Below are 16,029 nucleotides of genomic sequence, written 5' to 3' on the forward strand. Positions count from 1 at the left end.
TATATATATATATATATGTGTGTGTGTGTGTGTGTGTGTGTGTGTGTGTGTGTGTGTGTGCATATATGGGTACAGGATGTCACACTACGTGAACAACATGAAATCCGAAATATGAAAAACAACATGGAATACGAAGACAATTTTTTTTTTTGCGAACAACGAGAGAAACAAATGGAAAACAAGACAAACAACATAAAGAGCAACCCTTGTTTACATATTGTGACGTCCTGTACCCATATATGCATATAGTAAAAGCACCCACTACACTCTCTGAGTGGTTGGCGTTAGGAAGGGCATCCAGCTGTAAAAACTCTGCCAAATCAGACTGGAGCCTGGTGTTGCCATCCGGTTTCACCAGTCCTCAGTCAAATCGTCCAACCCATGCTAGCATGGAAAGCGGACGTTAAACGATGATGATGATGATATATATACATATGTCAGTATGTACATATATGTATGTATATATGCCTATACATATATATATTTTATTTATATTATATGATTTAACGCCATGCACCCATTTCCAAGTAAGTTTATCTTATCTGTGTGTGTGTGTATATATATATATATATATATATATATATATATATATATATGCACACACAATATATATATATATACGCACACATGCTCATTATGACAAACTTATTATCATACACTCTCTCTTTGCTCCCAGCGGAGGCCTGTCAGTGTCCAGCTGGACATCTCTTCAAGTATGTCTGCCTGTAATGGATTCAATGATTGATGATGATAGCAATTCGTCATAAGTAACATCTGCATGTTTCTACAGTCAAACATTTTTTTTCTTCTTCTTAGATCATGAAACAAACTTCAAACTACCCACTCATTCTTTTCCTTATCAATCTGGAAAGATTATTGAAATGCTAGAGCAGAATTATGTAGATGCGTGCCATGAGGCAGAAGATGAGATGGAGACGAACCTGAATTAGACTCCTCAATGGTAAGTACGAAAGTTCGAATTTTTCTGAGTAGCTAGCAGTGGCAGTGTGGGTGGGGGAAGCATACAACTGGCAGAGAAACGGGCAGATACACACATACACACACACATGTATAAATATACATACGGAGGGGTCAAAGTGTGTAATAGAATAAGTATAGACAAAATATGAATGATATAATGTCAACTCCACATGTGCTTCACAATTTGGATTGTGAAGATAAGCAGGACTGATTCTATGAAGCACTATTGTAACTACCTGAATGATGAATGACAATGGCATCATCATGACTGGTGACTTCAGTGGATATGTTGGCATTATGAAGGATTCTATCGAAGCTATGACTTCCATTTGATAAATGAAGAGAGAACAAGGTTCCTGAATTTCCGTGACAGCAATCATCATCATCATCATCATTTAACGTCCGCTTTCCATGCTAGCATGGGTTGGACGACTTGACTGAGGACTGGTGAAACCAGATGGCAACACCAGGCTCCAATCTAAATTTGGCAGAGTTTCTACAGTTGGATGCCCTTCCTAACACCAACCACTCATGTCTTGACAATTTGCTACACTAACTGCAAGAAGTCAACCGGATCATCATCGACCAATCAAGTGAACACACAAGCTGGATAGACTTCTCTGCAGGAAATAATGACAGTCAGATCGTTTGCGGATGCTAAGTTCTTCTTTCTCAGAGAAAGTTACGAATTAGGAATTCTGAAGTAAAAGCTAGACAAACTCAGAAACAAAACAGTTTGAAGAAGGAAGACATGGAAGTTAAAAAAGCCATTGAACGATCAGAAATTAAGAGAATTTAGTTGAAGCATATCCCAGAAGGGAAGAGAAGATGGAAATATAATAGAGAACAATTAGAAGTTTTCTTATTGGGGAATCTCTGTTGTGAGCTATAGACCAGATCTGTGGCTGGGTTAAGGTTATCACCAGATGGAGAGTGACTTGGTGCCAGAGTAGTACTAGAAATAGAGCCATGAAAGCCAAGAGATAAAGTATGGAAAGAGTGAAAGAAAGGAAACAGCAGAGAAATACACCAAGTAACTAGATGTATGTAGCATAGAAAGAAGTAGAAAGTAAGAGGGGCACCAATGCTCTATGGGAAGATGATCCCTCAGAATAGACAGCCGAGTAGTTCAAGAAGGCGTCATACCTAATGACTGGATAACTACACAGATATCAAACTATTAAATCAGGTCATGAAAGTAATGGGAAAAAAATATCAGATTAGTGGGAGAAGCAGCCTAGATGAGATGCAGTTTGACCGAGGGCTAGAGCAAAGTGTAGACAGCAAGGTGAGAGCCAGTAATGAGTACAGCGACAAATTTAGCATGCAGGTAGGAGTTACTCGGGTTCTCAGTTCCGTTCTACTTACCATGGTTCTCCAGACATTAGAAATTTAAGGCTGGCTGTCTGTGAGAACTCTTAATTTGAGTGATCTTGTTCTTATAGCTAAATCTGTAACAGAATTACAAGAAATTTCAGATAAGGCCTCAAGTAAACTTAGCAATGAGTAAAGTAAATAGGAAAGGAGACAGGATTTTGCTTAGTATCAGGGAAACGGCTCTGCTCCGAGTACATTGAAGGAATGGGTAGAATTTTCATACATTATAAATATGAGAGCATAAGAGGTGTAATGGAACCATAGGCAGACTGACAGAAAAAGTAGACTCTTGTGACAGATGTACAGAAGTACTAAGCATTAAAAGTACACAGAAAACAGATTGTCTCAGATGTCTGGAATGCTCTCTATCAGTTGAACGTTTCTGTTACCCCGGTAACATAATTTGCAGTAACCAGAGTAAAAGTAGATTGAAGAAAATCAAGAGTTGTTACTTCTGCTGGCAACAAAAGATTTCCTTACCAGAGTGGTGCTTGTATACAAACTGCAATGCTGCATGAAGGCCCCAAAATGTACAAGATTTGAGAAGACTAAGAAGAAGAGATGAAAATGTTCCAGTGGAGGGCAATATTTATGTCCATGAATGATAGAAATGAGTAAAGATAAAAATTGGGTACCAAAGGAATTGGATGGAGTCTGGAAGAGAGAAGATTCAGCTGGTTTGAGCCTGTGATGCACATGGAGGATAGCACATAGATAAAAGAATGTGCAACGTATTGAAAGTGAATGGAACGCATGGAACTGGAAAATTGATGGAAAATTTGGACAAAGTGGTGAAAACCGACCTCAAGATGATACATATCACACTGCATGGCATGAGAGAAGCCCCAATCAGCCATGTAAAATGGGTTTGATCAAACATTAAAACGGGCAGTGGTGGAGGCTGGGAAGCATATCCACCCATGACACTTTGTCCCAACTACTTTTATCTCTTTCCAGTTCCACCCAATCATTCTCTCCTTCCTCTTTTGTAAAATATGAGTAGTCATGTAGCTTCTCTGCAGCAGGAAACTTGTTCCACTTTGGCCCCTTCTCTCATTCATTATCTGCTCATTTCTTTGGCATCATGAAAAAAGCACCCAGTATACACTGTAAAGGTGGTTAGCATTAGGAAGAGCACCCATCCATAGAAACTATGCCAGAGCAGTCAGTGGAGCATGATGTGGCCCTTGCACCCATAGCATGCTGTCAGACCACACAACCCCCCAAGCCAACAAGGAATATGGATGTTAAATGATATGATGATACATTTAGAACTTGGCTCCCCAGTTGACTCCACTCCATCATCCTCACTACTCTATTACCCTTTCTTTCATAGTAACCGTTGACAAGGCTCTTTCTCCACCCCCATCTGTTTAATTATCACTATCACTCTGCCCGCCCCCACTAACACTGACTTTTGTTACTTCCTCCACTACCACCCCCTTAAACAATAAAGCTCTTCCTCTCATCACATTTAATTTCTCTTACCTAAAGGCATGCCTGTCTCTCCTGTAGGGACTCCTTAAGTCTAGTAAATTACAAGGGGACCTCACTAATGCTACCAGAGAGAATGCAGGACTGAAAGGGCTCTTAGAACTTGCCAAAAGCAAGACAACTTCTATAATGGTGCTGCCATGAAACAATACACCCAGCACACACTGTAAAGTGGTTGGTATTAGGAAGGTTAGAAACTATGCCAAAACTGACACATCAGAACAAGACCTGGGTCTCCAACCTGCCAGACCCTTTGAACTGTCTAATGCCTTTTCTATATTTTTGAGATGAGGAATTCTGTACATTATTTACAATTGACAGAGAGGTGTCCTCATTTTCTTTGTTGTAACCACAATGTTCCTCTGTGGTACTCTCCAGCCTTCATCAGGTGGAGCATGGGCTACTAACCCTCAGATTCTAAGTTCAATTCTGAGCTGGGACTTGAAAAATAATAACAGAAAAATAACATCAGCAACATACCTAAGGAATGAGAACAGTGTACCCTGTTAGTCAAATAAAGGGTTGGGATCGAAATTCCACCAGAACACCTGATGAAGGGTAGAGAATACATCAGCCGAAACGTGATAACAATTGAGGTGAGGACACCTCTCCGTCCGTTGTAAATAATGTATAATGCTTGTCAGTTTGAAAAACCTGACATAAAACAATGATGATGGTATACATGTGTTTGTGAGTGAATACATGTACATGCAGGAGTAAGCTTCATTACCAGCCACATGGTTCCGGGTTCAGTTACACTGCATAGCACCTAGGACAAGTGTCTTCTACTATAGCCTTGGGCCGACCAAAGCCTTGTGAATGGATTTGGTAGATGGAAACTGAAAGAAGCCCATCATATATATGTATGTGTATGTATATATATATATATATATATATATATATATATATATATATATATATGAGTGTGTGTCTATGTTTGTCACCCCCTACCATTGCTTGACAACCGATGTTGGAGTGTTTACAGCCCCGTAACTTAGCGGTTCGGCAAAACAGACCGATTAGAATAAGTACTAGGCTTACAAAGAATAAGTCCCGGGGTCGATTTGTTCGACTAAAGGTGGTGCTCCAGCATGGGGGCAGTCAAATGATTGAAACGAACAAAAGAACATGTGTGTTTATGTATCCGCATACTCGAATGGGTCATCTCCACCAATTTGGCCTCATCAAATCTACATCCTTGTACCCCTCCTGCCCCTTTGCCCTCCTCTTTCACTTACTGCTCATCCTCCGATTCACTGTATTATGTTACCAATGTCAGTAAAATTGGTAGTGCCTGGCACTCCTTGTCATCATCCACCCTCCACTCTTTGTCATCGCTCCCTCTTGCCAGAGCAGCCACTTACATTTACCAATGTCTACCTTTATTACTATCCATTGTTCTCCAGCACCCCTGATTCAACCATCGGCCTCTTGCTAACTTCACTCACCCTCTGAGTCACTTGCTTAGAGTAAACCAACACATCACATAGTGAGGACTCTTTAGTTATATGAAATACAAGGCAACCTCACTAGTGTTAGGGCTCAGAATACTTTGTAAAGTGGGAGGCACACGAGCAGAGAAAATATAGGACCATGATGATTATTGTTGAGAACAGGACGACCTCGCTAATGCCTTGATAAAAACCATATCAATTCCTTCAGCTACCATTCTAAAACCAGTGACATCTTTCTCTTACACACACACACACACACACACACACACACACACACACACACACCGTGTGTAAATATCAATCCTTGTCTAGGCTGTCATCAATGTTTGTTTTAGAAATGAGATAGAAATTGTTGACGTCAAACAATTTACAGATTAGCGGGAACACACGATAATTTTTTTCCGTCCCGTGATGTATATTGTTTCCAGAAATAAACCACTCAAACTAGATAGATTAATTAAATAATGAATTGATTATTTAAAAATGCTACTGCGATTGAGGTCACGGGTAAAATATCCAAGAAGGTTTATCATGAAAGCAAAAGTGTCCCCTAATTCTTTTCTTTTTAATTCGATTTAATATTCCAGGAAAACTAAACTGAATTAATATTTTAACATTTCATTCAGGTTAAATTTTTATGATTTTATTTACTTACAAAGTGCTGACCACATTGTAAGTAACAAAAGCGTGGATTTATAATGTTTCAATGTAATCGGACTCACTTTTTTTTTACAGTTCTAAAGAGGTTATTTCCTATTTTTGTATTGGATTGAAACGAAAGCAAAATGAGAAACCTGCTGCAAAATGAAAATTAAAAATTGTTATATTTTAAGTCTTAAAATTTTATAACAGTTTTAATACGATATAAACATCGAAAACAACTTTGACGAGGTTTTAAGTTACATTTAGATTTGAGCTTGTGGTAAACTTATATAGAACTTGGAAAGTTTTACTGAAACATGCACTTAATGGGAAACATTTATTTTGAGAGGGGACCGCAAAAGTAACCAGTATGCGAATGACATCGCCAGTTGGCAGACGGAACTAGAAAGGAGTGTCAGCACAATCCCTGGGTTCTAGAGCAAAGGAGAAAATATAAGCATATATATATATATATATATATATATACACATACATACAAAAATACAATAAACAGAATCTGTTGAATTTAATGGCAGTCATGACACCGAGTAAACAACTAAAAATAAACAACGGAGAAAAAAATTTCTACTGATGTTGATTTAATCAAGATACACTTGATTAGGCAGATCATAGATCAAAATAATTCCAGCCGCACCTGTGACCATTCAACTAGACCCGTGGTGCCCAAACTTTTAGGGGGTGCCGTCCCCCTGACACCCAGGCTACATTCCTAGCGCCTTCACCCCAAGTAACCATCACAAACGTAGACCTCTTTCTGAAGCAAATTCAACAACCTAATAAACCCATTATTTTGTTGTTTTTACATGAATCATTAGCCTAACATTGCCCCTCGTTTTACATGAATTGCTATCCCATTATCGCCCTCTTGGAACTTTCCAATGCCCCCCAAGGGCGGGGTGTGTGCAATACCGCCCACTTTGAGAACCACTGAACTTGACTATTTAACGAGGTTTTACTTATTTAATTTACAAGACGGTACAACGTGATTTTGGAACAGAACAGGCGACGTCGTTTTGTTTCCTGAATAATTATTAACAATTGTGAAAATAATGTTAAAAGCCATTAATTATTGTTTCAAAGAGAACTTCTGAAAATGTCTTCGATAAGAAATCCTCAAAGGAATTAATTGAAACTTGAAATTGCTATGCAGTTTCATGCAAAACTAATTTCTTCGAGCTAACGAAAGGGCTTCTAAGAACATGTTAGAGGTAGTAGCCGAATCTCCCGCAAATTACATCCTGTTATCTCGAAAAAACAAAACAAAACGGGAACTCATTGTATAATGCTATATACGCAATGCTCGAGAAGCCGACGAGGTGGTCATGATTCGAATACCTACGATCATAGGTTTAAACAACTCCTTTCTCTGAGCTGGTATGCATTTATGAACATACCGTCAAATTTCATAATTTTCATATAATAATGAGCTCACTGTAGACGATGCTCAACTATAAAGAAGACTACCATTTATTTAACATTGCTGTCCCTGATCAAGCAGAAATATGATGAAAGGCATTTCAGCAGTGACCATCCAGATATATTTAAAACTACACTTTCGTATATTCCTTTACTATAGGCTTTGTTTGGCTGCTATTTCTAGCATACCACACGACCACGTTGTGTGAAGAGGAAAAGAAAACGTAAATATATTTTGGAGCACCTGTTTCCTTTGGAGCATACCATAGTCATGATCGGTATTTGACCACCGAAGATGCAAGGTGTGATCGTGGTTCCGAAGTTTGTGTAGCTTAGTTTTAAAGTTATTCAGCCCCATGTCAGTCCTTGTAGCGCAGGCTTGTGGTCTACGCATTCTAATCATTGTCAACCTGTCTTTTCTATAACCTCAGAATCATATTATCCAACGTATTGTTATTTGATGTATAATTTGAATGGGACTTCCCTGGTATTTCTAGCTGCCACACACAGGATCTTTCATTAACTGACGTTTTAAGTTGATGTGACCGTAAATGAATGCACCAAACAGTATGAATAGTTTAACTGTAACATCGTTTTTTTTTTTTGTTTCTTGAACTTTAGCAGCAAGGGTATTTTTCTTTCAATCAACATAAACACAAAGAGATACAAACAAGAAAAGAAACAGGTCTATACAATCAATTATTTTAAACAAAGAATAAGTGAAAATAGTCGGATATGGGTGTAGCTGGTGGTTTATGTTGAACAAACTCAAAAAGTTTGGAAGCAAATTGAGTAATAAATCTGATTACATAAGACTGAACAGGTACGTGTATGTTTCCACTAACCTCAGGGCCACGGTCACGTCTATCGTCGGTTGAATATCGGCGATGGTATGCTCCAAGTAAAGGGGCAGTTTCTGACCGTCTTCTATTCATTTCTTCTCGCTAAAATTGTTGAGAAACAAAGCAGAAAAAATAAATAAATGACAACTGTTAAAAGCGTAAAATAAAATTGGCAAAACAATCATATCCGTATAGAGAGGAGAATTGATAGCGACATTATTTCGATTAACAAAATTACCTTTTCGTTTTGTTTTCTTCTAACTTTTTGCCTTTTTAGTTTTGATTAAATAAGATATAACAAATCAATCGATTAGTGATTGCTTCGATGAGAATGCTGTTTTTCTTTTCTTGCATAGTTTTACTTCATGATATTTTCCACACCAGACACAATTTCATTAACATAGTAAAAAGTAAAAGATGTTTCTCTGTGTTGAAACTGCTGATGACAAAACAATATTTCAACCGGTGGATTTTTTTCTTTTTTTCCCTAAGAAATTCCCAAGAACAGAATGAAATGACAAAACACCAGAATTAATGACACTGTTTCGATAGAGGTAATTCTAGGGTGTCACATGACGAGCATATTCTAACTAAAATAGTCACATGAAAATATTATCATCATCGTTCCTGAACCTTTACGAACGACTGAACGAATAGGTTTCGACTAAAATGTAATTCTGTTCCTGCTTGATTAAAGAACTGGTGGTAGTAGGGGCGAGGAATTACTTTAATCAGGAGTCGCTCAACAAATAATATAGAATCAACGAAACGAAATAACAATCCGATTTTTAGGAAAACATAGTGTAGCTTTGTGACAAAGCTTAGTAACGTGCATCTGTAATTAATTACTTTTTCGAACCGATACCAGGAAACAGTTTTGCTTTTACTCATTCACTCTGATGCGATAAAAGACAAATACAATCTCGACAGTTTGACTTCGGAAGGTAGAACCGAACTAAATGCTACTAAATATTTTAAAAAAGAAATCACTGTTGTTACAAATATTTATTCCAATGCTACCGTTTCTACATCGACCTAAGAACCAAATAAAAGCAAAGTTTTGTTGCTATTTTCAGATCATTCCGGAGAGAATATGTATTTACGTCGATGCTTTGGTAATAACCGGATCTTTCAAAGTACAGTAAAAAAAAAAAAAAACCGTCAATTTTGAATAATTTGTTATTTATTTTATTTCACGCAAGTTTCAAATAGCTTCGAAATTATTTCTGACTATATAGCTTGTTGCCCGACTTGGTTTCAAAACCTTAACACTGTAATTAACTCCTAATTGGAGTGTTGATGACAATACAAGGAAGACGTTTGCTCTACTCCACCTCATCCCCTCTTCTCCTCACACATTTTAGCTCTAATCAAAATTATCCCTCCATAAACATTCTTTTCTTTCGTCCTCGCTGTCTTCTCTCTCTCTCTCTCTCACGCACACACACACACACTGGGCCTTTCACAACAATATCCGATGTCTCTTATACTATCCAGACTTTTTTTTCTTTTAAATGGGAGGCAAGTTGAAAATTCTCGTCGATCCCCACAGTGACCAGTAATAAAATTGCAGGAAAAAAAAGTTGCAGTAACAAAGTAACAATTTTGGCCAGGAAAAAAGTCACAGTTAATTTATGAGATCCAGACATCCCCCCCCCCGCCTCCAGGACAAAAACCCCTGTGACTATTTCCTGTGAATTTATTACCGTAACTTTTTTTTTTTTACCTGAATTCGATCCCACGGTGTGGCACCTCGGGCAAGTTTCTTCTATAGCCTCCAGACGGCCAAAGCCGTATGAATCGATTTGGTAGATGGGAACTGAAAGAAGCTCGTTGTGTGTGTGTGTGTGTATACACACATATGTTTGTGCGTGTCTGTGTCTGTTTGTTCCCACTCGCTGCTTGATGACTGGAGCTTGTGTGTTTACGTTCCCGTAACCTAGCGGTTCGGCTAAAGAGACCGATAGCATAATACCAGTCTCTAAAAAATACAAAAAGAACTGGGGTGGTTTAGTTCTACTAAAAAAAAAAAAATCAAAGGCGGTGCCCCAGCATGGCCGCAATCTAATGAGTGAAACAAGTCAAATTAAATACATAAGCACACACACACACACATATATACACACATATATATGCACACATATATACACATATATATGCACACATACATACACACACATATATGCACACACACGCATACATATATACTCATACACACACACATATATACACACATACATATATACATACACACACACACATATATACACACATTTATACACACACTCATACGTACATACACATTAACATACGTATGTGTGTGTATACACATGCGAAGGCGCAGGCGTGCCTGTGATAAGTTTATTGCCCAGCCAGATGGTTCCGGGTTTTCTGCTTATAGCCTCAGGCTGACCAAAGCCTTTTGAGTGGGGTTGTTAGACAGACACTGAAAGACCATTGTGTGTGTGTGTGTCTGTGTCTCCCCCAACACCACCACCACCACTACTGCTTGACAACTGGTGTTGGTGTGTTTACATCCCCATAACTTAGTGGTTCGGCAAAAGAAACCGGTAGAATAAGTATCAGGCTTAAAAAATAAGTACATGGATCGATTCATTCAACTTAACATTGAAGGCAATGCCCCAGCATGGCCAGAGTAATGACTGAAACAAGTAAAAGATAAAATATATATGGGCGCAGGAGTGGCTCCTGCGATAAGAAGCTTGCTTACCAACCACATGATCCTGGGTTCAGTTCCATTGCGTGACACTTCGGGCAAGTGTCCTCTACTACAGCCTCGAGCCGACCAAAGCCTTGTGAGTGGATTTGGTAGACGGAAACTGAAAAAAGCCCACCCTATCTATCTATCTATCTATCTATCTATATATATATATATATATATATATACCGGAGTAAGCACATGAAATGTGCAACAAGGTGGAAAAAAGAGTACTCAAATACCAGAGGTAGAGTAATATGCTTTATTTAAATTCTAACAAAACTGTCCGATGAACGGGAACGTGAAACTCAGAGTAACGGGTTTTTTTGTTATATTTCTGCTGCTTTTAAATAAAGTAAAGGTTCATGAACTCATCGATGAAACTTATTTTAATTTTTAATAAATTGATTTTAATTGAGTTTTTACTTGTAATTTGGGATTTTTATCCCTAATATTATATATATATATATATATATATATATATACACACACACACACACATTTGTATTTGTGTGTTTGTCCCCTATCATCGCTTGACAACCGATGTTAGTGTGTTTACGTTCCTGTAACATAGCGGTTCACTAAAAGAACCCAGTAGAATAAGTACTAGGCTTACAAATAAGTCCTGGGGTCGATTTGTTCGACTAAAGTCGGTGCTCCAGCATGGCCACAGTCAAATGACTGAAACAAGTAAAAGAATAAAGAAATATATGGTGGTGGGGTGGGTGGATGAAATAAGGTGTTTTTACTGCATTTTTGACGAAGAGGAAAAAATGTTTTACAAATGTTCACCACCTTACAAAAACTATACCAAACGACCTTCTCTAAATGCATTGAAAACTACGACAGAACACCATTTTAGAAAATTATTACCGTTCTCCTTGAACAAGTTTACCTGGAACAAAATGAGTAGAAGGTAAATTTGCCGCTTCAATTCTCCAGAATTACATTTGAAGACAGACTTATACACATCAATATCTATCCTTTGACATCAGAAAGATCAGAAATGCAACACAAATTTTAAATATCTTGGTCAAATGAAAGAGCAGCATGAAAAAATGACACATGGTACGAAATTAACGAAACTCGACAAAGGTAAAAATTCAAAATATTCTATATAGCATCTTCATGACCTGCTGCAGTGTCTCTCTTCCTGATATATTTACGCACCAAACGGTTAAAGAGAAGAAATTGTTGAAATTAGTTATTACTCATTTTGTGCCATTTAAGACATTTTGTGAAAATTGTAAATTATCAAATTAGACATTGGTGTGGGGAAAAATTGAGAAAAACAAAGAAAAGAATATTCTTTTCTGCTCAAGGTATAAGGCCCGGAATTTTGTGGAAGGGTGCCAATCGATTAGATCGACGCAACTGGTACTTAATTTATTGACCACGAAAGGATGAAAAGGAAAGCCGACCTCGGCGGAATTTGAACTCAGAACATAAAGACAGACGAAATATCACTAAGCATTTCGCCTGGCGTGCTAACGTTTCTGCCAGCTTACCGCCTTTAATATTCTTTTCTACTCTAGGGACAAGGCCCGAAATTTTGGGGGAGGGTGCCAGTTGATTAGACCGACCTCAGTACGCAACTGGCACTTAATTTATCGACCAGGAAAGGTTGAAAAGCAAAGTCAACCTCGGCGGAATTTGAACTCAGAACGTAAAGACAGACGAAATACCGCTAAGCATTTCGCCCGGCGTGCTAACGTTTCTACCAGTTCGCCGCCTTCAGAGAAAAAGAATATTGATGGTTAAACACCAAAAATTATCCGGATAGTTTATTACCAACCTCAGTTACAATTGGATCAAAGTTGAGCAAAAATTTCTTGGAGAAATAAAAGCACATGTCACCTGACTGTTTCGAAATTTGTCAATTCCAACAACAGCTATGCTCACCAATTTTTACTCCCAAAGATGATGCACCGATATAAATTGGTGATGCAATACTTGCAGAGTAATGATTTCAAATAGGAGGGAGAAAAGAACAAGAAAACGGAATTATTCGTTTTGCCCCAGTTGCCAATTTTGCCCTGCCTCAAATACAAATAGCTAAAACACAAACAACAAAAGTACAAGAGACGTTCTCTGTGAATATTATTAGGTTGATCCAAAAGGAAAGAATAAATTATGACGTTTCGGACATAATACTTCTTAAGGTATGGCGCTGTGGAATATTTTTGTTGCAGTTATTATTTTTTGTGTTGTTTAATACACAAGTGTGTGGTTACAGAGTTTGGCTACCATTTCTAATTGACCGAACGAACTCAGATTCTGTTCGGGAAGTAGTAGTAGTAGTAGTAGCAGTACAGAAGAATGCGATGGAACAGCAAGTTGCTGCATCCACCATTTATTGGCGATTCCCTGCTCCTGGCGCATGACACCTTTCCACCATTCAAGCGACAACCCTCCAACCCATGGGTTTGTTTGGGTAGTTGTTGCTGGTGAGGGTTTTACGAGGGTGGAGTGCAAATCCTACCTGAACCTCTTTTAGTCGCCTTTTACGACACAGAGGAAACGTTAGGTTTATTCTTTGGTATGATGGTTCCCGCACAACACTAGAAATTATACACTTTTTTTAAGGCTTTTAAATAGGAGAACAAAGTGACAACACAAAGAATAATTTTTATTGTACAAAACAAATCTTGTATGACAAAAGTTGGCCGCAGCATGGAGTGAATAAAAATATTCAACTGCAGCCACCAAAGTAGTTAAACTTAGACAAAGTGAAAGTAGTTTGGTAAACATAAATGGCCTAATTTTTTTTAAGGGTTCACAATTCATTGATCACTCATCGAAGAAAACGTACCCAACTTCTTTTCTACATTAACAGCATACAATCATAGCTTTTATATAAAGCAGCCAATACATTAGAGGGTTGCCTAATTTGGATATCTGTGATTAAATAATATTTGAAGCACAGCCATTGGAGTAAAAAGAACAAATGAATTATTACAAAGCCTAGCTGTGGCTGAAGTAAAATGAATGTAGACACCGTCTTTCTATGCTTTTGATGTACAGGAAAAGGAGCGGGGTATCTCCTAATGGACCGTTCAGAATCTGGTTATCGTTTCTTATTAGCCATTATTTTCTTTCCATAAAATGTCCACTTTCGTTGGCCATTTTATGGAAAAATAAAAACGATATAGAAAGGATATTCCAAGGAACTACAATTCTCAGTCGAAGTTTGTTGCGAGGAAACTGCAGGAATGATGCGAAACCAAAAGTGCATTGGACAGAAACATTATTAAACTTGCTAGGTCAGCCAAAATAATTGGTTGCAACGGAATAATGCGCCTAAACTAAGCAGTTGAAGAGTGTGGATAAATGAGTCTGTCGCTTGAGTGGTTTGTGTGTGTCGGATGATACGTGGTGATAACTGGTTGAGTTGAATGAAAATAGGTTTCATGGGCTGCATAAAGGAGTAATTGAATAACACCCACGAAAAGATTTTATTCTCGCACACATTAAGTCAAAACTATGTTAGTCTTTGACAACTAACAACAGCAATAATGACATCCTGCGAGAGAAGAGAATGGAAAACCGCGCTGCATTAGAAGTTGTTACTTATAAGAGACATTGAAGGAATGTTTAGCTCAGTCTGTCCAAGAACCTGGAGACGTCTACGCAAACATCTGGAACTGTTTGATGTGGGAAAGATGGATCTAACATATCGCTCAACATTCTGCCTGGCATGGGGTGAGACATGTGAAGGAGTTGGCCACTCTCAATGCTCTGCAAAATGTGTAGACGCCAAAAGCGGCTCTTCCATCGAGCACAAAAAGAAGGTTCTGGAAGAGTGAATCCCACAATGGTTTAATGCTGGTTGGTTGCTTAATAGACTGGTCACGCGAAACTACTGGGATAGATTTTGATGTATGACCACCTTTATTGAAAACTTCGTTTAAAAATGCCACCCCCTTTTTTCCTGAAAGTTATGAAGAAGCAAAGGTGACTTCTATGCGAATTTTCCGAAACTCCTCTCCCCACCCACAGCAAAACTTTTCCTCAATAAATTCTGATATAACGGTAATCTACACCGTCTGAATGGTATTTGTTGAGAATTTCATTAAACAAATCCATTTTTCTGGAATTATGAAGTAAACAAAGTCGGTGGGACGGGGTGGGACGGGGTGGGCTGTGGTGGTGGGGGTGGGGGCTTACGTATGCCCAGTGTATTGTTGATACTAGTTTTATCAACTCTGAAGAAACGAAAATTACTTTAAAGTGGAATTTGGACTCAGTAGAATAAGCGATTACTAATCACTCGATCATAACCCATCTACGGCAACAAATTAGAGAAACACAAAGATTTTCAAAAATGTAGTGGATCGGATTGCTCTCGTAGGTAGTTTTAAATATTATGTAGCACAAATTATATATATAAAAATTATATATGAAAAGAAAAAAAATGATTAAAAAAAAAAATTTAAGCCGACACTCGGACCCAGTCCGACAACTATTGTAACAAAATTAAGCAGCTGACAGAGCTGATCTCTGCTCAGATGATGTAGAATTGATTGATACAGAATGTATTAGCAGCATTTTATAATTAGTAAAAGAAATTACTATTATTGTAGCTTACAAGAAATAATAATGGTAATAATATTTATTATAAATCAACTCTGTTCTTTCCGTAAAGAAGTTAGTTCATAAACAGTATAGAGAAATGACTCATAAATGCAGTTCCGCACAAACCCCGTGAGTTAATATTCGTTTCGGCAAAGCCATGTCAAGATTTCACTCTCCCCTATTGAATCTTGAGAATTACTTCCTCTTAGTTTCGGGAAACGATTGTAAAATGATTTATATTTCTAATGAACATCGATAATACAGAAGATTTTGATGTTGCTAATCAGACAATGATATTAATTCTCTTCTCCACCACGTATTGTTTAAGTCGGCTTAGAACTAGCTTTAGAATGTACTGTCGTCAATTTATATTTGAATTGAAAGGATGAAAGTGTTTTAAAGATCGGAAATATCCAACTGTAAAGGCGGAAATATTTCATTTTTTCTTCTTTTTCGTTATTATTGTTAAGTTGGCGAGCTGGCAGAATCGTTAGCACTCCAGGCAAAA

At 37.9% G+C, this 16,029-nt stretch overlaps 1 protein-coding gene and 1 long non-coding RNA gene across 5 annotated transcripts in view; one reads left to right on the top strand and one right to left on the bottom strand.

The window, feature by feature from the left end:
• The window catches only part of LOC106868896 (H(+)/Cl(-) exchange transporter 7), a 111,130-nt gene that overhangs the window by 78,336 nt on the left and 16,765 nt on the right, over positions 1-16,029 (bottom strand). Inside the window, exons 1-3 of one of the 4 annotated variants that reach the window (XM_052975414.2) lie at positions 8,466-8,797; positions 8,231-8,329; positions 2,350-2,432 (exon numbers count right to left, since the gene is read on the bottom strand). In XM_052975414.2, the coding sequence (XP_052831374.1) occupies positions 2,350-2,352 (3 nt within the window). In that variant the 5' untranslated portion in view covers positions 2,353-2,432; positions 8,231-8,329; positions 8,466-8,797. Of the gene's footprint in view, positions 1-2,349; positions 2,433-8,230; positions 8,330-8,465; positions 8,798-9,953; positions 10,068-16,029 lie in introns of those variants that run through there. The other 3 variants (XM_052975410.2, XM_014914358.3, XM_089340517.1) reach the window with 3 other exon arrangements.
• On the top strand, positions 639-9,402 carry LOC128250434 (uncharacterized). Its single transcript, XR_008266453.2, has 2 exons — positions 639-961; positions 9,304-9,402. It is a non-coding gene; the product is annotated as an uncharacterized LOC128250434 (long non-coding RNA).

This window comes from Octopus bimaculoides, chromosome 2, assembly GCF_046866305.1.
Source record: "Octopus bimaculoides isolate indiv1 chromosome 2, ASM4686630v1, whole genome shotgun sequence".
Taxonomy (NCBI): domain Eukaryota; kingdom Metazoa; phylum Mollusca; class Cephalopoda; order Octopoda; family Octopodidae; genus Octopus; species Octopus bimaculoides.